General features: G+C 44.7%; 3 protein-coding genes and 1 pseudogene across 8 annotated transcripts in view; 2 read left to right on the forward strand and 2 right to left on the reverse strand.

The window, feature by feature from the left end:
• CENPP (centromere protein P) overlaps positions 1–20,884 on the forward strand; it is a 251,839-nt gene that overhangs the window by 167,635 nt on the left and 63,320 nt on the right. The gene's annotated exons all lie outside the window — the stretch shown is intronic.
• ECM2 (extracellular matrix protein 2) overlaps positions 1–20,884 on the reverse strand; it is a 73,255-nt gene that overhangs the window by 4,471 nt on the left and 47,900 nt on the right. For 3 of the 5 annotated variants that reach the window (XM_059656274.1, XM_059656272.1, XM_059656275.1), the window contains 3 exons: positions 7,594–7,751; positions 6,020–6,159; positions 1,489–1,815 (listed from right to left, as the gene is read on the reverse strand). In XM_059656274.1, the coding sequence (XP_059512257.1) occupies positions 1,489–1,815; positions 6,020–6,159; positions 7,594–7,751 (625 nt within the window). The remainder of the gene's footprint in view (positions 1–1,488; positions 1,816–6,019; positions 6,160–7,593; positions 7,752–20,884) is intronic. The other 2 variants (XM_059656273.1, XM_059656276.1) reach the window with 2 other exon arrangements.
• On the reverse strand, positions 1,843–5,770 carry LOC132211771 (ATP-dependent RNA helicase DDX18-like; annotated as a pseudogene).
• Positions 16,035–17,762, forward strand: LOC132211769 (elongation factor 1-alpha 1-like). Its single transcript, XM_059656271.1, is given in 2 exon segments — positions 16,035–16,870; positions 16,873–17,762. Coding segments are annotated over 2 exon segments (1,386 nt in total). The 5' UTR covers positions 16,035–16,086; the 3' UTR covers positions 17,475–17,762.

The raw sequence follows: 20,884 nt of genomic DNA on the forward strand, positions 1-20,884 counted from the left end.
GGGCTAAGGGGACCCCCCCCCCCTTGCACGAATTTCATTCACCGGGCCCCTAGTTGACATATAATATTGTATTATTTGAGGTGTACAACATAATGATTTGATGTGTGTATATATTGGGAAATGGTTGCCACAGTAAGTTTAGTTAACCTCTGTCACCTTTCACATTTCCAGATATGTAATCAGCTTTTTCTTCTGTCAGTTTAAAAAGAGAATTGATCATTTATCCCACCTTTCAGAATAACAAAGTGGCCCTAGTTCAGTGGTCGGCAAACTGTGGCTCACAATCCACATGTGGCTCTTTGGCCTCTTGAGTGTGGCTCTTCCACAAAATAACGACTTCTGCACATGGGCCACGAAATTTCAATCACACTGTACGTGCGCACCTGCACGTATTATTTTGATAATATAATAGGGTTTTAGCCAAATATTTTGAAACCAAATCTTACAGAGTTCATCCCACTGGCACCTCTTCCATAAGGGTTTTTAGAAACTCTTGACTTTTTCCCTGTCTTGTTTTTTGGGGGAGTTTAAATGTGTTTTGAATTTGAGAACTATGTAAAAGAGTCAGGGGTACTCTTCAGGGACAAGGTCAGTGACCTGCCTCCCCTATTAATGCACTAACCAAGGTTTCAGGTGAACCCTGGCTCTCATGCACCCTGGGCAGAGGGACACATGCTGAAAGTGTGTCTCCATGGGTGAGCGGTGTGGGGTCTCCATTAATGTATTTAGAATTTTGCCTTGAGAAGAATCTAGATAGAAGTGGTTTTAATTTTAGCATATATTTAGATTTTGTGTTCCACAAGCTAGTGTTTATAATTATATGTGAAGGTGGAAGCAGCACCATAATCTAATGCCTGGTGCCCTATTGCAACCTGTTTTTAATGTTCTAAGTATCCATCTATCTATATATATATAAGCTTAATATGCTAAGTGTCCCACCATTCGTTTGACCAGAGACAATGACACATACTGACCACCAGGGGGAAGACGCTCTGACAAGTAGGCTAGCTTGCTGCTGGAGTCCAGCTGATTGGGACTGGGCGAGACAGTCTGGACATGCCCTGGAGCCCTCCTGCGATCCCTTCTGTCCCCGATCATGCACTGGTGTGGTCCCTTGGCCTGGCCTGTGCCCTCTTGCAATCAGGGACCCCTTGAGGGATGTCAAAGAGCCGGTTTCGGCCCAATCCCCAAAGGCCAGACTGAGGAAACCCACCAGTGCACAAATCTGTGCACTGGGCATCTAGTTCTGTAATAATACTCTATTTTTGAAAAATTTGCAAATATATAACATTAGAAGAAAACAATGAATTCTTATGTACCTATTATTTTCTGGCTTCAACTCTTATTAACATTTACCAATCTGGTTTAATGTAACTCTCATCACTTTTTTTCTTAAAGTAAATCCCAGCCATCATGTCATGGTAGTTTAATCATATATTTTGTCAGTCGCAACAATTTTAATGGGTACTTGAAAAAGCCAAAATTTACCGTATCTTGTTGTTGTTCAGCCTCAGAAAATGTAGTGCTTTCATTTCTTGTACCCCTGGTGGTATAGACTTTAAGTTATTGTGATCCAGAAATAACTCTCTCAGAGAATGGTAAGCCCCATAGAAGGAGACTCGGTCCACGCCGTCATCAGAGAGGTTGTTAAATGATAGGTACAGGTATTCCAGGCCTGGCTCCATGTGGCCAAACACGTAGCCAGGGATGCGCTCAATCCTGTTCCCCAGGAGCACAAGGTGCAGCAGCGACTTGGGGAGGTAGGAGGGGACGTGGTAGAGCCTGTTGTAGGAAAGGTCGATGGATTCGAGATTTCTGCAGCAAAGGAAAGAGTAAACGGTGGTACATCAGGGCAGTGACTTTGAGCTCTAGGTTTAGACAAGGCCAGTCAGGATGCTTGCAGGTTTTCCTGCCAGCATTCGGTGCAGGGATACCACCGGGTGCCACCCTGGCTGTGCATGTGCTTACCTGGGCACAGCCAGTCAGTTTCCACCAGAGAGGAGCACCAGGATTCAGAGGGGTAACCGTGAGGCTCATGGAAGTCTCCGAACATCCCTAAGGTCAGACTTGACTCAGAAGTGAAATCCAGGGAGTTCTGGCCAACATCAAATTGCCTATCCCTAAAGTCTTCAGTGGTTCCAGCAAAGAAGTGGCAGTGATGTGGGGATTGTCTATTCTTTTTTTCTTTAACCTCAAAATATCCTTTAATCACAACAAAGACCAAAAAAACCCCTTTGCGTTGTTCTTGGGAAATCAAGAAAAAATGAAGTTGTTTTTGTTTTATGACTCAAAATAAACAAGACTTGCTGGAAATAGTGCTCATTATTTGCAATCCATGCCAATTTACACTCTTGTTAGATCAGTCCCAATCCTACAGTCAGAAGTCCTTGTTAGAGCAAGAAAAACCACTCCTCTCAGGACTAAGCCCCCGAAGGTGGAAGGACGGTCTTCAGTGAGAGAACTGCCAGCCGTCGGAAGACTTCTTGCTAATGTGCTTGAAGATTTTGGACTTCTCCACTTTCTTGGGCTTCTGGTAGCTGAATCCACCGCTGCCTCCTCTCTTCTTCAGCTTGCCTTCATTGCTGTTCACATTCAGATCAACAAAAGGAGGCACCTTGAACCCAAATGACAGAGCAACATGAGGCAGATTTAAGTTATTAACGTTAAAGATTTGTTTCAGAGAATGGGAGTCATATGCTCGAAGGTATGACTTACATGCTTCCTGGGCTGACTATGAAGGAAGTCGTTCTTTTCAATCAATTTTTCAAGCCGAGACTGAATGTCAGAAATTTTGGACCAGGAAAATGCAAATTCACTTAATGGAACCTTGGATTGCTTCAGGTAACGAAGGAAACCCAATTCTTCAGGATGCAAAATGAGCAAGGCATGCCCCCTTCCATTTAGGCCCTGCCGGGAGCCGGTCCATCCTTGCTGTTTCAAGGGACCTGGCATATATAGCATACGGTTCTTAATATGTTTGCTCACCTTCTTGGCGCTGTGTTTTAACCAAGGTCACCTCTCCGAGAAAGGTTGAATCCCCAGGTAGGGATTTCCCCCTGAAGTTAGGGAGGGAATAAAACCCCTCAACTAAGTGCCAGGCGGGTAATTAATCACTTTAACTACGAACAATCATGCTTAAGCTACATAATCTTTACTCCCTGGAATGAAGATAAGAAACGCCCTAACCTTTGTGATAGAGATTGATAGGATTGAATCAACCGGTATAAATACAGATGTAACCAGACAGAGAAAGACAGAACTCAGAACACACAACTTAGAAGTCAGAACTCAGAACACAGAACCTACACAGAACTTAGGAGACAGAAGAACTTCGCTGGAGAGAACATGGCAAAAGATCCTGGACTGAACCTGACTACAGAAATTGGCCAGAGAACCTGACTAGAACCTTGTGACTGAACCTGGCTGGAGAACCTGGACAGAACCTGGCTGGAGAACCTAGCGAGGGAACATGGCTACAGAACCTGGCTGGAGCACCTGGAGAACCTAGCAAGAGAACATGGCTACAGAACCTGGCTGGAGATCCGAAGCAGAACCTCTCTGGAGATTCAGACCAGAACTTGGCTGGAGATCCTGGCTGGAGATCCTGGCTAGGCTGCTGATCAACTGAACACTGTCTCCGTGTCCTTCCTTCTTCGCCGACTCCGTCCACACCTTTGGGGACCCCTGGACCCGCTGGGGTTGGACCCCAGCATATGGTGCCCGAACAGGGACCCCTAGGTAAGCCCCACTCTCGGGATGGATAGGACTCCACCGTAGGAAGAGGGTGGATAGTCTTCGTCGACTCCGTCCACACCTTTGGGGAACCCCTGGACCTGCTGGGGTTGGACCCCGGCATATGGCGCCCGAACAGGGACGCCCCTGGCAGTTCTTCCCATCGATGAATGTATTCCTTGGGGTCACCTGGAGGGTCATACTGAACAATCCAGTCGACTTCAGAAATGTCCAGCCCTCTGGCTGCCACGTCCGTGCACAACAATACCCCGTATCCGCATGGCAGAAGGGGAGGAATGTGGTCGGACGCTTGTTTGGCTTCTGCCTTCCATGGACAGCCAAGACAGGCAAGTCGATGCAGCTTAGTACCTCATCGTGGTGTTTCACGGACATGCAAGAGGAGAAGACCATGAGTTTCTTCTTCCGGTTCTTCTAAAGGGATGTGAAGAGCAGGAGTAATCTTTTCTCGGAAGGACAAACAACATCCCTGCTCAAGACCATCCACTGTTGCATTAGTTTTATCATCATCGACACCAACATACAATGGCTCCTTTTTCAGAGAAATCCTCACCAGGGCCTCAACTCTTCGAGTTTGTGTGGCAGAAAAGAGCATGGTCTGTCTGTGTGTTGGCAGAAGTTTAATAATTTGCTTTAACTCCTCTTCAGACCCAACATCCAAGATACGATCAGCCTCATCAATAACCAGACCCTGCAGGATTTTATACATAAACCCTGGAGTATCTGCAGACGGTCCAGAAGGCGGCCTGGTTTGGCCACAATGATGTTGATCCCATCAGCAAGCTCTGTGCCTCACCAGACCTGTTGTTGCCGCCCATTATCAACCCGTATGTGTGAACGTGGTGTGTCATCAGCTCTTTAAGAACACCGAAAGTCTGCATGGCCAGTTCCCTAGTAGGGGAGAGAATAAGAACTCCTGTCCCATTCCTGGACATAAACTTTAACTTAACAATGAGTTCAACTGCAGGGACGAGAAGGGCCAGGGTTTTGCCACTGCCCAGTTTTTGCAGCTGCCTTTCAGAAGTGGTCTGACACTTTTATGTTGGATTTCGGTCATGTTTGTAAAGCCCATTTCTTTCCTTGCCCTCAGAGTGTTCTCACTGACAAGATTAGAGAGAGAAGCAAGTGAAGTGTCCGCGAAAGCTCCTGGCAGTCCCAGGGGCAGGCTGGGCACCTCGCTCTCCCCTTCCCCTTCCCCATCGCCTGGCTTCCCCACACTGGTTTCGGTTTCTTCGGGGGCCTGGGCACCTTCCTCTGGCTCCACTTTGCCTTCCGTTTTTGCTTTTTTGGTATTAGGCCCAGTATCATCCACCATTTTTCTCTTTTTCTGTTTCTTTTTTTTAGATTCTGAATTGGGCGAGTGCACTGCTGCTTCCCCGTTGGTTAATATGTTAGATTTCTTGGGAGACTTTTTAACTTTTACATTTTCCACTGTTTCTTTACCTGTATCTCCATTTGGGGCTTCTGACAACCCTACATTCGTAGACTGTTGCAGGGATTTTTAATTTTTCCACTTGCTGCGGTTTCTCGAGACACATCTTCATCTTGAGTTTCTGACATCCCAGGCCCCGGCTTTAGGTTCCTCTGCCGCAGCTTGAGGTTCCGCTTCTCCGTCTTCCTGCGCAGGAGCTTCATCGGCAGGTGAGCCATGTTGACGAAACGCTTCCGAGCGGCGCTGCAGCCCGGCTGCATTTTCTGTTCTTAATTCCACATCTGATCAGGGCTCAACCCGCTTTCCCACACGGCTTACTCCCCTTCCTGACCGGCGAGGCCTCCATGCTGGCCCCTTCAGCGAGGGCTGCGGCCGGGGCCACATGTCTCTCCAGGCAGATGGGCTCTGCTGTTGGCTTAGGCTGTTTTGTAAGACTGGAGGCAGAGACATTTGGAGGGTGTGGGACAGTGCAGCCAAACGCTTTTACCTGAGGGGAGCGGAGCAGGGCAGGTTCCTTCCTCACTCTGTGCAGGGGTCACTCCCATAACCTGCAGGACCACCCGGTGCGGTCCACAGAGTGCGCGTCATGGCCGTGTGGCTAGTGCAGCACTTGCATGTGGCAAGTGTCCACAGTGGTGGTGACCGTGGTCAGTCACCCTCACACCAGTCATATCAGCAAGGATTTGAACCCCATGAAGGTGGCCACATTCGGGGGTGGGAGGGGGTTCACTAAGAAAGGATGCCGCCGCCTCCATCGTGTCTCCACATTCATACCCTTGTTAATAATGGCAGAAGGAAGGAATTGTCTCAGGAAGTCTAATTATAACATATACTTACTCTTGGTTTATCCAGGCTAAAGGAGCAATCCTATTTTCTTCAATTTTATTGTAACATAGTATAATGACATTGATATTTCTGGTATGATTGAAACAAATTTCAGTTATTTCTTCAATTTGATTATTTTCTAGGTATAATTCCTGTAATTAAGAGAAAAGACATATTTCTTCCTGTTGGTTGATAAATACATTCAATTTTATAGAAATTACAATAGCATTGTAGGCTGTTCTCATTAGTATTATCTAAAGCCTTTACTGCCCCCTCAAGGGAATTCATGTTCTAAGCTGTCAAACTTTCTAATTAGAAAAATGTATTGTCTGTCATTTTATTTAATTATTTTAACCAGAAAATGTTGCAAGATATTGTATGCCATAATAGTTGAATAAAGATTTCCTAATTTATAAAACTTTATTCACATAAATTTATTTCATTTGACGAGAAAATAGATAGAAAGTATCCCACCTAGCACTAGAGATCATCAGGCCAGGACATGAGCAGCCGTGCCGTGTCACACGCTGATCAAATATGACGAGCACCTGTCCTAGCTTGGCCCCACCCGCAAGTGCTGTCTGTAATATTTTTAGGCTCATGTTTTCTGGACTTGATTTTGTATTGAAATTAAATTAATTAAAGCTCATTAAGAGCTTTCATTTAACGCCAGGGTGAAGTTTACTAGAACTCTAATGTCCAGCAGCTAGCTGTCTTCATATGTGGTTTCATTTGGCATTAGAGTTTTCACACAACAAGGATATTGGAATTCAAAGTAGAATTGGTATGTATCTTCAGTGTAACTTTTTGTTCCTTTTGTAGAAATTTCCCTCTCTTTGTCATTTAATTTTGCTATTTATCAGAAATTGGTAGAGACTTTTAGCTGTTTGCTTTTACCTTCTTGTGCATTTGGGTGTAAACTAGATCAGTGGCTCCCAAACTGTGTACAATGCAATCACTGTACACTTTTTAAAGTGTGAAGGGAGACCCAGTCAGGGCGCAGCCATCTGAGGCTGAGCCAGGCAGCTCTGCAGTGGGCTCTCAGCCCACGCCCCGGTGGCCACCCCTCTGCAGCAGGGGCATCTCCAGAGAGGGTGAGACGGGGCAGCCGTGGGCTAGGGTGGGAGCTGTCAGAACTGGGAAGGTGAGGGCTGCCGGCAGAGGGAATGGATTGCTTCCATCCACGCAGGGATGGAAGTTCACGAGGGATTCTGGGCGGAGCAGGCTGGGGAAGGTCGCCACAGTCCCCGTTTGGGACAGTTAAAACTATCTTGCAAGTCAGGGTACTTTTTGCAGGTCGGAGTTTCTGTTTAAATTGTCAGTTAATTTTCCCAGCCTTTCCTGAGGAGCTGTCATCAGGACCATGTATTACTTTTTTAAGGGTCTCTACTCATAATTGTAACTTTGATTCATAATTTCATATAATTTGAAGAGAAAGCAGTGTTCAAATTATAGTAAATTACGTACACAACATCAAAACTACCATGTTTAATATGCATCACAATAATCTCTTAAAATGTATTGTTTGGGTTTTTTGTAGCATACTATATTTAAAATATAAAACATTAGAAAAAAGATACTGGTACCTCGATAGAAGCAGGAAGGCCCTGTGGTATAATTCTAAATCTGTTTCGTCCCAGACGCAGGTAGGACAAGCTCTTCAAAGGTCTGAATGCTAAAGGATTGAGATTGGTTTCACTGAGATTGTTTCCTTCCAGTTCTAAGGTAACCAGTCGACTTAAGCCTATAAAAAATAAAATTATTGTGATATTAGGATAATTGGAAAACCATGCAATTGCTATAAAATTTCAAAAGGTCATGTGAGCCCAGCTGGTGAAGCTCAATGGTTGTGCACTGGCCCATGAATCAGAGTCAGAGTTTGGTTCCCTGTCAGGGCACAAGCCCAGGTTGCAGGCTTGATTCCCAGTAGCGGGTGTGCGGGAGGCAGCTGATCTATGATTCTCTCTCATTACTGATGTTTCTCTCTCTTCCTCTCCCTTCCTCACTGAATTCAATAAAAATATATTTTTACAATGTCATGTGAAATTTTCAGTGTATTTGGATGGCAAATGTGGCTCAGTTCAGCCAAGATTAAACACTGAATGCATGGTCCAGTGGGGAGGCAGGCTTGTAGAAAAACCACTGCTATGCTCTCTGATCAAAGTGTGTACTATAAGGGCACTGGCTGGTTGCTCGGTGGTAAGAGGTTCGTCCTGCCAACCGAAGGGTCTCCTCAGGTTCAAGGGGATGTACTTCTGTTGCAGGTTTGATCCCTGGCCCCAGTCGGGGCATGTGCTGGAGGCAAACAGTTGATGTGTCTCTCTCACATAGATGTTTCTCTCTGTCTCTCCGCACCTCCTCCCTCCCTATCAACTCTCTCTAAGAAACAATGGACGAAATATCCTCGGGTGAAGATTTAAAAGAATAAAAATAAAAAATATGTACTATAAGGGATGGGCAGGGGGCCCCACAGAGGCAGCAATAGCCAAGCAGGGACTTGGAACAGAGCTGGGCAAAAGTAGAAGGCTGTGGATCATTTGAAGCATTTGTAGAGACAGGTAGGTATAAAATGGTAGCATAATTGGGGATGGATGAGGAGTACCGTGAAATGAGGGATTCCTTTTCTGGGACAAGATGGAGCATCTTCGCCTGGCACACCCTCAGTTGATGAACATGCAGCACTGAATTTCCATCACAGTGTTCACTTGCTGACAGAGAATGCAACCAAGTGGACGTTTTGAAAGGGAAATAATCAAAAACACTCCATGCAATCAAATTGCACTACCAAGAAAGGCCTTTATACAAACAAGTTTTATCAATTACTAGTGGCCCGGTGCACGAAACTTGTGCACAGGGGAGGGTGTGTTCCTCAGCCTGGCCTGCACCCTCTCCAATTTGGGACCCCTCGAAGGATGTCCTACTGCCAGTTTACAGGGATCAGGCCTAAACCAGCAGTCGGACATCCCTCTCGCAATCCGGGACTGCTGGCTCCTAACCGCTCACCTGCCTGCCTGCCTACCTGATTGCCTCTAACCACTCTGCATGCCAGCCTGCTCGCCCCCTACTGCCCCCCTCCTCGCTGCCGGCCTGCTTGCCCCCAAATGCCCCCCTGCCAGTCTGATCACCCCAAACTGCCCCCCCCTTGCTGGCCTGCTCGCCCCTACTTTCCCTCCCCACTGGCCTGCTCATCCCCAACTGTCCCCCTGCTGGCCTGCTCACTCCAAACTGCCCCCCCCCCCCCCCGCTGTCCTGATCATCTCCAACTGACCCCCACTGATGGCCTGCTTGCTCCCAACTGCCCCCCCTGCTGGTCTGCTTATCCCCAACGGCCCCGCCCCCCCACCAGCCTGATCACCCACACCTGCCCTCCCCTCTTGGCCTCTAACTGCCTCTACCTCGGCCCCACCACCATGGCTTTGTCCAGAACATCTGGAAGGTCTCCTGGAAGGTCTCCCAGTCTAATTAGCATATTACTCTTTTATTAGTATAGATATATTTGTCTGTAAATATGGTTATGATTGCAGATATGAGTAGGACCAGGTAAAATTTTATAGAATGGGCCTTTTATTACACATGCTTTGCCATGTATGCACTTTTTCTAAAGAAGTAAAAATTACTTTAAAAAATGTTTCAGGAAGACTTTGAGAAATTTACAGTATCTGCTTTTCTTCCAAGAAAGTTGTCACTTTTATGCCAGAGTGAGAATTATTTGTATGCTTTGTATGTCAGCATTGGGCCACTGTGACTGGGGGGCACTTAGCTTGACTTGAGAGTAATTATCTTGCTCACTGGCTGGGAGGGAAGGTGTGTGGCAGAGGAGATAAATACTCAGTTCTGGATTATTCATAGATTGCTGACTTTCTGGATTGATTGTGCAAGCCCCTCCTTTTATTGATGTCCGCCTTCTGTTGACAGACACTACCCTGGGAGAGAAATGAGATGAAACTCTCTTTCTTCTCATTGTAAAAAGCATTTGAATTCCTAAGGTGTGATGAGGCCACCCAGCCATCCACAGTCAAGGTACACATTTTCATGGAGGATGTTCCCACTCTTGAATAAATTAAAACAATTTTTTTCTTTTAATTTAAACTTTCTTCTATAACTGTTTTCTTGTTACTTAAAAGCTAGTTTTTTGAAACTACTTCCAAAGCTTTTCAAGCTGTATATGTCCTTGGAATGAATTTTATAAATAAGAATTGAGCCCCGCCGGTGTGACTCAGTGGTTTAGCATCGACCTATGAACCAGGAAGTCACAGTTTGATTCCAGGTCAGGCCACATGCCCGGGTTGTGGGCTTGATCCCCAGTACGGGGCGTGTAGGAGGCAGCCAATCAATGATTCTCATCAATGATGTTTCTATCTCTCTCCCTCTCCCTTCCTCTCTGAATCAGTAAGAATATATTTGAGAGAGAGAGAGAGAGAGAGAGAGAGAGAGAGAGAGAGAGAGAGAGAAGAGTATATATGTTTGTAAATAAGAAAACATGTATTTGATGCTCTTAGAAAGTCTTATTTTGTTTCACTAAAACTTGTGCAGTATAGGGAACTCCATAGATTCTCTTAATTTGAAGAAAGTTAGAGGGAAAGGTACTAATTCAGAGTTCCTTGGGAAAATGTGTCACATATATTTTTTTATGTTTATTTTTTTAAATCAAAAATTGAAATATTTTCTATTCAGAAAATATATTTGGATCTAAATATCTTCTATAATTTTAACCCTAAAATATCAATTTAAATATTTTAAAAATGGTTGGGATGTTTGTTTTTTTAAATAAGTTAGGTTACTGGAGTTCTACATGTTACTGGATCACCTGGGGTAATTTTCTGATTGGAAAATTAAGAATTATAGTCAGAGGGGAGGACATGAGAATTTTTAAAGAACATATTCAATTTACTTTAGAAGCCGAACCTCTCTTATCATGTGACTTGTTTTGTATGTTTGTTAAACTATATTATCACATAAGCATTGCTGCTATTGGGACAAACAGTGACAGTTGATTCGGGTCATCTGAATGTCCACTGTCTGTTTTAATTTGTATGTTCGTTTTGACACTGTCATATGCTCAAACTTCAGTGGAAGTCATGAGAACCTATTATTTTTGCCCGCTCCCTCCTTTACGTTGGAAATATTCTTTTTTACCCAGAGGGACCTTAACTTTGATGTCAGGGATTGTTTCTGTTGCCAACTGTTTTCTTCCTTGCCAAGTAAGAGAGTTGTTGTGAAGTCTTCAGTGATGCCTTCCCCAGGACATTTGCAGATGTGGTTGGGAAAGGTCATTTCATCCCCGACCTTTGCATATCGGGTGCAGGGGTGCCCGGGTGCTTCCTTGCCTGTGCCCCGGCTCTCCGATCGCGATTGTGATCACAGGGCCGCAGGCAAGGTGGCACCCGGGCCCCAGGGCTGCCTTTGCCCTGCCACCCGGCTCTTGCCTGCCACCTAGGTTTCCGATCACTGTTCTTCCATCCTTCCCCTTTCGCCTCCCATCATTGTGCCTATGTATGCAAATTAACCGCCATCTTTTTTGGCAGTTAATTTGCATATTGTCCTGATTAGCCAATGGGAAGCGTAGCGAAGGTACGGTCAATTACCCCCCCCCCTTTTTTTTATTGCTTAAAGTATTACAAAGAGTATTACATATGTCTCCCTTTTTTTTCCCCCTGCCCTTGACAATCCCCTGGCCTCCCCTACCCCCCAGTGTCTTAGGTCCATTGGTTATGCTTATATGCATGCATACAAGTCCCTCAGTGGATCTCTTACCCACTCCCCTCCTGCCCTCCCACCCTCCCCGGCCTTCCTGCTATGGTTTGCAGTCTGTTTGAGGCAGCTCTGCCTCTGTATCTATTTTTGTTCATAAGTTTATAATGGTCTGTATTATCCAGAAATGAGTGAGATCATGTGATATTTTTCCTTCATTGACTGGTAGCAAAGGTACGGTCAATTACCCTTTTGTTTTTTATTAGATAGGATTTTTTTGGCCTCAGGAGTGGTAGGATGCAAATTAATTGGAAGCTTAAAGAAGAATGGGCAACTAGATGAGAACATAGCACAGGACCTATGTGAAGGTGAGAATGTGGGTGTGAAGAGCATGTAGGAGGGTGAGTGTGTGTGCGCGCACGTGTGCGCGTGAGTGCACGAGTATGTGTGCGTCCCCATCTGCACCCCGCTGCCTCCCCGCTGCCCGGGGTGCTTCTAGCTCCGCAGGTGTGGAACAGGTTTGGGGATATTGCAGAATCCTCCTTGTAAGCAGGGTTCCAGGAGCAGACGCGGCTCAGTGTTGAGCCCGCACACCCCACACCAGAAGTTGGCAGGGACTGCTGTGTGTGCGGTGCGGGCTGTGCCTCCTCTGCCCTGGGTGCTGTTGGGCCATGGAGCTGAGCTCCGGGCAGAGGGAGAGCCCAAGACTTGCTGGAAAGAGCAGTGCCATCATCCAGCTGCATTCCCACCAGGGAAGTTAGCCCTGACCTTGCTGTGGGAAGGGCCACACAGCAGAGCTTGGCGCCAGTAGAGGGGTGTAACAGGCAGACCCAGCAGTAAATCTGAGAGACCTTTTATTCTCTGGAGTAACTTTTGTAGGAGAGCCAATGGGGACTGGACAGTGGGGCTCAAGCATGGGGGAGCTCCTCTTCCTCGACTTGCAGAACAGCTGGCTCTGTGCTGCCCTGCAGTGACCTGAGCGAGGGAGACGGCTGTGGGTGCACATCTGCGCCAGTGCAGCTGGGTCTGGAGGCAAGGGGACTCAGACATCTGGCTGGTCATATTCTGGGTGGAGGCCCCACCCAGCAGGGGCCCATGGCATTGAAAGATTGGAATACCAAGTGGGGCTGATTTTCTTATCTCCTCCTGTTTGAGGTGCCGAGGGGTGCCAGCAAGCCAGGCAGAGCTGAAGCATTGGAAGGACAGGTAGTGCCCCCCCCCCAAACTATGGAATCACCCCCAGTGCAAGTCTGTTCAAACCATCCGGGCCAAGACCAGAGTTTCCCCTCAAGGCCCAGTTCCACGGGTGATGGGAGAGCATCTCAGACCAGGGACCTGAAGCAGACCCAGCATCTCTGCTACTAGCCTCGCTGCAGGGCTGCTTGGGGCCTGCTTCAGTCAGGTGTCCAAGGCCTCACAGGGTAACGATTCACACTGACCTTCACAAGAGAACCTACCCGGAGGCCTGGGACAGACACATCAAGGGGCCAGACTCAACAACAGCAGAGCAAAAGCTGGCGAGCTCCACAAACTCCAGATCCAAAGTTCTTTTTTCTTCCATATTCTCTTCTTTGGTTCCCTCCTCCCACCCCACCCCCTCTAGTTCTTTAGATCTTATAACTCTTAGTATTTTTCTTTCTTTTCCTTTTTCTTTTTCAGTCTTTCTTGTTGTTGGTTCTTTTTCATGTTATTTTCAGTTCAGTCTTACTTTGTTCTGTAAGCACATGTATAACAGCTGGCAATATGTGGTTCTGGTTGAGCCTCACAATTAGCAAGCCTGAGGGCGGATCCCACCCATGAATGGGGCAAAAGCAATTAAGCCCCAAATACAACAGAAGGGCCATAAAACCCAAACAAGGGTCATTACTAGAGCACCCAGCTCAGAAGATTAAGGAGACCATACCACTGGGTCCCACAGGAAGGCCACTTCATCAAGACTGGGAGGCATAGCAGTCTTATCCAACACAAGGAAACAAAAATTTTTTTAAATAGGGGGGACAAAGAAATAGGCCTCAAATGAAAGAACAGGAGGAATCTCCAGAAAGAGAACTAAATGAAATGAAGGCAATTAAAAAACAGGAGACAGTTTAAGGGAGTTGTGGGACACCATGAAAAATAACAATATGCACAACATAGGAGTATCAAAAGAGGAACAAAATGTGCCAGGGATACAGAACCTGTTTAAAGAAATATGGCAGAAAATTTCCCTAAACTGCTGAAGGAAAAAGTCACACATGTTCAGCCCTGGCCAGTGTAGCTCAGTGAGTAAAACATCAGCCCACATACCAAAGAGTCACAGGTTCCATTCCCATTCATGGTCATGTATCTAGGTTGCAGGTTTGATCCCAGGCCCTGGTCAATACTCGTGGGAGGCAACCAATCAATGTGTCTCTCTCACATCAGATTATTTCCCCCTCTCTCCCTCCCTTGCACTCTCTCTGAAAAACATGGAAAAATATCCTTGGGCAAGGAAATAAATAAATTAATAAGTCACACATTCAGGAAGCACAGAGAGTCCCAAGCACAAACAACGCAAAGTGGACCTCCCACGCCTAGATACATCATAATTAAAATGTCAAAAATTAAAGACAAAGAGGGGATCATAAAGGCAGCAAGAACAAAGTAATTTGTTACCTACAAAGGAGGTCCCATAAGTCTGTCAGCTGATTTCTCAACAGAAACACTACAGGCTAGAAGGGAATAGTATGACATATTCAAGGTAATGAAAAGCTAAAATCTGAAACCAAGATTACTATATCCATCAAGACTATCATTCAAAATAGATGGTGAAATAAACAGCTTTCCAACATTGCAAGAAATGTTAAAGGGACTGCTGAAATAATAAGAAGAAAGAGCCCTAGCTGGTTTGGCTCAGTGGATAGAGCATTGGCCTGTGGACTGAAGTGTCCCAGGTTTGATTTCAGTCAAGAGCACATGCCCACGTTGTGGGCTTAATCCCCAGTAAGGGCGTGCAGGAAGCAGCTGATCAATGAGTCTCTCTCATTATTGATGTCGCTTCAGTGATCGACATCTATCCCTCTCCTCTGACATCAATAAAAATACACATTTAAAAGAAGAAGAATGAGCCAGAGAGAAAGAGAACATAGCAAAAAAGAATAAAAATTGCAATATGTAAGTTTCAATAATAACCTTAAATGTATTAAATGCTCAAAGCAAAACACATAAGATAGCTGAATAGATAAGAAAACATGACCCATATATATGTTGTCTATACAGACCCATCTGAGAAAAAAAAGACTGAAAATGAAGGGATTGAAAAAACTTGTCCATGCAAATGGAAACAAAAAAATAGAGCAAGGGTAGCAATACTTATATCTGACACAACAGATTTCAAAACAAAGACAAAGATCACTACATAATACTAAATGGATCAATCCAACAAGAGAATAACATTGGCAAACATATATGTACCCAATATAGGAGCACCTAAATTTTGTGTGTGTGTGTGTGTGTGTGTGTGTGTGTGTGTGTGTGTGTGTGTGTTTAAACTCTCAGAAGACTTTAGGGCAGAGATTGAAAGCAGTACATTCATGTGAGGGAACTTTAACACTCCACTGACTTCACTGGATAGATGTTCCAGACAAAAAAATCAACAAGGAAACAGCAACCTTAAATGATACACTAGATCAGATGGAGTTAATCGACATTCACCAAATATTTCATCCAAAACCTGAAGAATATACATTCTTCTCATGTGGGACATTCTCAGAGTAGACCACATTCTAGGACACAAAAGTAAGGCTCTACAAGTACAAGAAGATTGAAATCATATCAAGCCTCTTCTCAAATCACAATGGCATGAAGTGAAATCAACCACACTAAAAACAAATACATTCAAAAATGGATGCTAAATAGCATGTTATTAAACAATGAATGGGTTACCAAAGAGGGAGGGAGGGAGGGAGAGAGGGAGGGAGGGAGAGAGGAAGGAAAGGAAGGAAGGAAGGAAGGACTTCCTGAAAACAAATGAAAGTGAACACAGAACAACCCAAAATCTATTGGACACAGTGAAACCAGTCCTAAGAGGAAAGTTCATAGGATTACAGGCCTACTTCAAGAAACAAACAAACAAAAAAGCTCAAATAAAGTATATAACCCTACAACTAAAAACTAGAAAGAGAACAAGAAAAGCCCAGAGAAAGTAGAAGGAAGGAAATAATGATCAGGGCAGAATTAATAATATAGAGACTAAAAAAAATAAAATAAAAAATACAAAACACCAATGAAACCAAGAGCTGCTTCTTTGGAAACATAAGATTGATGAACCATTAGCCAGACTCAACAAGAAACAAGAGAGGGGCTTTTTCGCAACGGGTTTGCTGCCAGAACACAGGTGTCATGAAAACCACCAGTAACTCAAACCCAAGATGGTAAAGGAAAAGACTCACATCAACATCCTCGTCATTGGACACGTAGATTCTGGCAAGTCTACCACTGCTGGCCATCTGATCTACAAACGTGGGGGCATCGACAAGAGAACCATCGAGAAATTAGAGAAGGAGGCTGCTGAGATGGGGAAGGGCCCCTTCAAGTATGCCTGGGTCTTGGATAAACTGAAAGCTGAACATGAGCATGGTATCACCATTGATATCTCCCTGTGGAAATTCGAGACCGGCAAGTATGTGATCATCACTGATGCCCCAGGGCACAGAGACTTCATCAAAAACGTGATTACAAGCACATCTCAGGCTGACTGTGCTGTTCTGATTGCTGCTGCTGGTGGTGGTGAATTTGAAGCAGGCATCTCCAAGAATGGGCAGACCCATGAGCACGCCCTTCTGGGCTATGCACTGGGTGTGAAACAGCTGATTGTTGGTGGTAACCAAATGGATTCCACTGAGCCACCCTACAGCCAGAAAAGATATGAGGAAATTGTTAAAGAAGTCAGCACCTGCATTAAGAAAATTGGCTACAACCCTGACACAGTAGCATCTGTACCAATTCCTGGTTGGAATGGTGACAACATGCTGGAGCCAAGTGCTAATATGCCTTGGTTCCAGGGATGGAAGGTCACCCGTAAAGATGGCAATGCCAGTGGAACCACGCTGCTTGAAGCTCTGGATGGCATCCTGCCACCAACTCGACCAACTGACAAGCCCCTGCGTCTGCCCCTCCAGGATGTCTACAAAATCGGTGGTGTTGGTCCTGTCCCTGTGGGCGAGTGGAGACTGGTGTTCTCAAACCCGGCGGGTGGCCGGTCAGCTTTGCTCCGGTCAGCGTTACCACGGAAGGGAAGCCCGTGGAAATGCACCACGAAGCTTTGCGTGAAGCTCTGCCTGGGGACAGGGTGGGCTTCAACGTCAAGAACGTGTCTGTCAAAGATGTTCGCCGAGGCCATGCGGCTGGTGACAGCAAGAAGGACCTGCCAGGGGAAGGAGCTGGCTTCACAGCTCAGGTGATTGTCCTGAGCCACCCAGGCCAGATCAGTGCTGGCTACGGCCCGGTGCTGGATGGTCACACAGCTCACACTGCTTGCAAATTTGCTGAGCTGAAGGAGAAGATGGATCGTCGTTCTGGGAAAAAGCTGGAAGATGGCCCCAAGTTTTTGGAGTCTGGTGATGCTGCCATCGTTGATATGATTCCTGGCAAGGCCATGTGTGTTGAGAGCTTCTCTGACTACCCTCCTCTGGGCCGTTTTGCTGTTCGTTACATGAGACAGACAGTTGCTGTGGGTGTCATCAAAGCAGTGGACAAGAAGGCACCTGGCGCTGGCAAAGTCACCAAGTCTGCCCAGAAAGCTCAGAAGGCTAAATGAATATTATTTCCAACACCTGCCACCCCAGTCTTAATCAGTGGTGGAAGAACGGTCTCAGAACTGTTTGTCTCAATTGGCCATTTAAGTTTAATAGTAAAAGACTGGTTAATGATTACAATGCATCGTAAAACCTTCAGAAGAGGAGAATGTTTTGTGGACCATTTGGTTCTTTTGTGTGTGTGGCAGTTTTTAAGTTATTAGTTTTTAAAATCAGTACTTTTTAATGGAAACAACATGACCAAAAATCTGTCACAGAATTTTGAGACCCATTAAAATAACAAAGTTTAATGAGAGAGAGAGAGAGAGAGAGAGAGAGAGAGAGAGAGAGAAAAAGAAGAAACAAGAGAGGGCTCAAATAAATAGAGGGGGGGGGGGCTAACAATTGATACCGCAGAAAGACAAAGGATTGTAAGAAAATACTATAAACAACTATATGCCAACAAACTGGACAAACTGAGTGAAATGGAAAAATTTCTGGAAACATACAATCTTCCAAAACTCAATCAGGAAGAATCAGAAAAACCGAATAGGCCAATAACAACTAAAGAAATTGAAGCAGTAATAAAAATAAAAAACTCACAGCAAATAAAAGCATGTTTCAGAAGCCTTCACAGGGGAGTTTTATCAAACATTCTAAGAAAAATTAACACCTATCCTCCTCAAACAATTTCAAAAAACTCAAGAGGAAGGAATATTTCCAAGCTCCTTTTATGAGGCCAGCATTATCCTAATTTAAATACCTGATAAAGGTTGCACAAAGAGAAAATTACAGGCCAATATCCCTGATAACCTCAGATGCTAAAATCCTCAACCATATATTAGCAAATCAGACCCAGCAATACTTTATAAAGATCATACACCATGACCAAGTGGGGTTTATTCTGGAGATGCAAAGCTGTACAATATTTGCAAATCAATAAATGTGATACATCACATTAACAAAATGAAGTCCAAAAAATCACATGATCATATCAATAAATATAGAAAAAGCATTAGACAAAATTCAACATCCATTTTTTTTTTTTTTTTAAATATATTTTATTGATTTTTCACAGAGAGGAAGGGAGAGAGATAGAGAGCTAGAAACATCGACGAGAGAGAAACATCGATCAGCTGCCTCTTGCACATCTCCCACTGGGGATATGCCCGCAACCCAGGCACACGCCCCTGACCGGAACCGAACCTGGGACCTTTCAGTCCGCAGGCCGACGCTCTATCCACTGAGCCAAACCGGTTTCGGCCAACATCCATTTTTTTATTTAGAAAACTTTCAGCAAGGTGAGAATAGAGGAATCCACCTCAACATAATAAAGGCCATATATGACAAACCTATTGCCAACATCATACTCAGTTGGACAAAAATTAAAACCATTTCCCCTAAGAACAGGAACAAGACAGGGATCTCCGCTTTCGCCATTCTTATTTAACGAAGTACTGGAAGTCCTAGCCACAGAAATCAGACAAGAAGAAGAAATAAAAGGTATCGAAATTGGAGAAACCAAGATGGCGGCATAGGTTAACGCTGGAGATTGCTGCCTCGAACAACCACTTCAAAAAACAACTAAAAGACGGAACGGACATCATCCAGAACCACGGGAAGGCTGGCTGAGTGGAAATTCTACAACTAGGAGGAAAGAGAATATCATACCCAGACTCAGAGGAGGCGCAGTGCTGAAGTGAAATACTCAGGTGTGGAGTGCGCACACGGAGCGGGCTGGTGGCGGAAGGCGCAGTTGTTGTTTTCAATCGGGAGGGAGTCTCAGACGCTGAGCTCCAGATCTGGGCGAGTCTCTAGGGACCTAGACTCAAACAGGAGAAGCAGGACTGTCTGGCTTTGGTCGGAACTCGAAGGCAGCTTTCTCTCCGAGGTTTGCAGCGGTTGCTGAGACTCTGTAAAGCAGAGCCCCTAGGGACGGTACTGAGAGCAGCCATAACTACTCGCTCTGCCTGCCCTGTTTGATCCCGTGCGACCCGCCCCGCCCAAGCCGGACAAAACTGTCAATGGATGATATAGAGTTCAGAACCACACTTTTAAGGTCTCTCAAGAACTGTCTAGAAGCTGCCGATAAACTTAATGAGATCTACAAGAAATCTAATGAGACCCTCGATGTTATGATAAAGAACCAACTAGAAATTAAGCATACACTGACTGAAATAACAAATACTATACAGACTCCCCACAGCAGACCAGAGGAGCGCAAGAATCAAGTCAAAGATTTGAAATATGAAGAAGCAAAAAACACCCAACTGGAAAAGCAAAATGAAAAAAGAATCCGAAAATACGAAGATAGTGTAAGGAGCCTCTGGGACAGCTTCAAGCGTACCAACATCAGAATTATAGGGGTGCCAGAAGGTGAGAGAGACCAAGATATTGAAAACCTATTTGAAGAAATAATGACAGAAAACTTCCCCCACCTGGTGAAAGAAATAGACTTACAGGTCCAGGAAGCGCAGAGAACCCCAAACAAAAGGAATCCAAAGAGGACCACACCAAGACACATCATAATTAAAATGCCAAGAGCAAAAGACAAAGAGAAAATCCTAAAAGCAGCAAGAGAAAGAACCTCAGTTACCTACAAGGGAATACCCATACGACTGTCAGCTGATTTCTCAACAGAAACTTTGCAGGCCAGAAGGGAATGTCAAGAAATATTCAAAGTGATGAATACCGAGAACCTACAACCAAGATTACTTTATCCAGCAAAGCTATCATTCAGAACTGAAGGTCAGATAAAGAGCTTCACAGATTAGGAAAAGCTAAAGGAGTTCATCACCACCAAACCAGTATTATATGAAATGCTGAAAGGTATCCTTTAAGAAGAGGAAGAAGAAGAAAAAGGTAAAGATACAAATTATGAACAACAAACATGCATCTATCAACAAGTGAATCTAAGAATCAAGTGAACAAATAATCTGGTGATCATAATAGAATCAGGGACATAGAAAGGGAATGGACTGACTATTCTTGGGGGGGAAAGGGGTGTAGGAGATGCGGGAAGAGACTGGACAAAAATTGTGCACCTATGGATGGGGACATGGGTGGGGAGTGAGGGCGGAGGGTGGGGTGGGAACCGGGTGGAGGGGAGCTATGGGGGGAAAAAAGAGGAACAAATGTAATAATCTGAACAATAAAGATTTAATTTAAAAAATAAATAAATAAATAAAATTAAAAAAAAAAAAAGAATCCCATTTACCATTGCAACAACAAAAATAAGATACCTTGTAATAAACTTAACCAAAGAGGTAAAAGACCTATACTTGGAAATCTATAGGACACTGAAAAAAGAAATGAAGATACAAAAAAGTGGAAGTATATACAATGTACATGTATTGGATGCATTAATATCATTAAAATGTCCATAATACCCAAAGTAATCTATAGATTCAATACAATCTCTATTAAAATACCA

This window comes from Myotis daubentonii, chromosome 11 (assembly GCF_963259705.1).
Source record: "Myotis daubentonii chromosome 11, mMyoDau2.1, whole genome shotgun sequence".
Lineage (NCBI taxonomy): Eukaryota > Metazoa > Chordata > Mammalia > Chiroptera > Vespertilionidae > Myotis > Myotis daubentonii.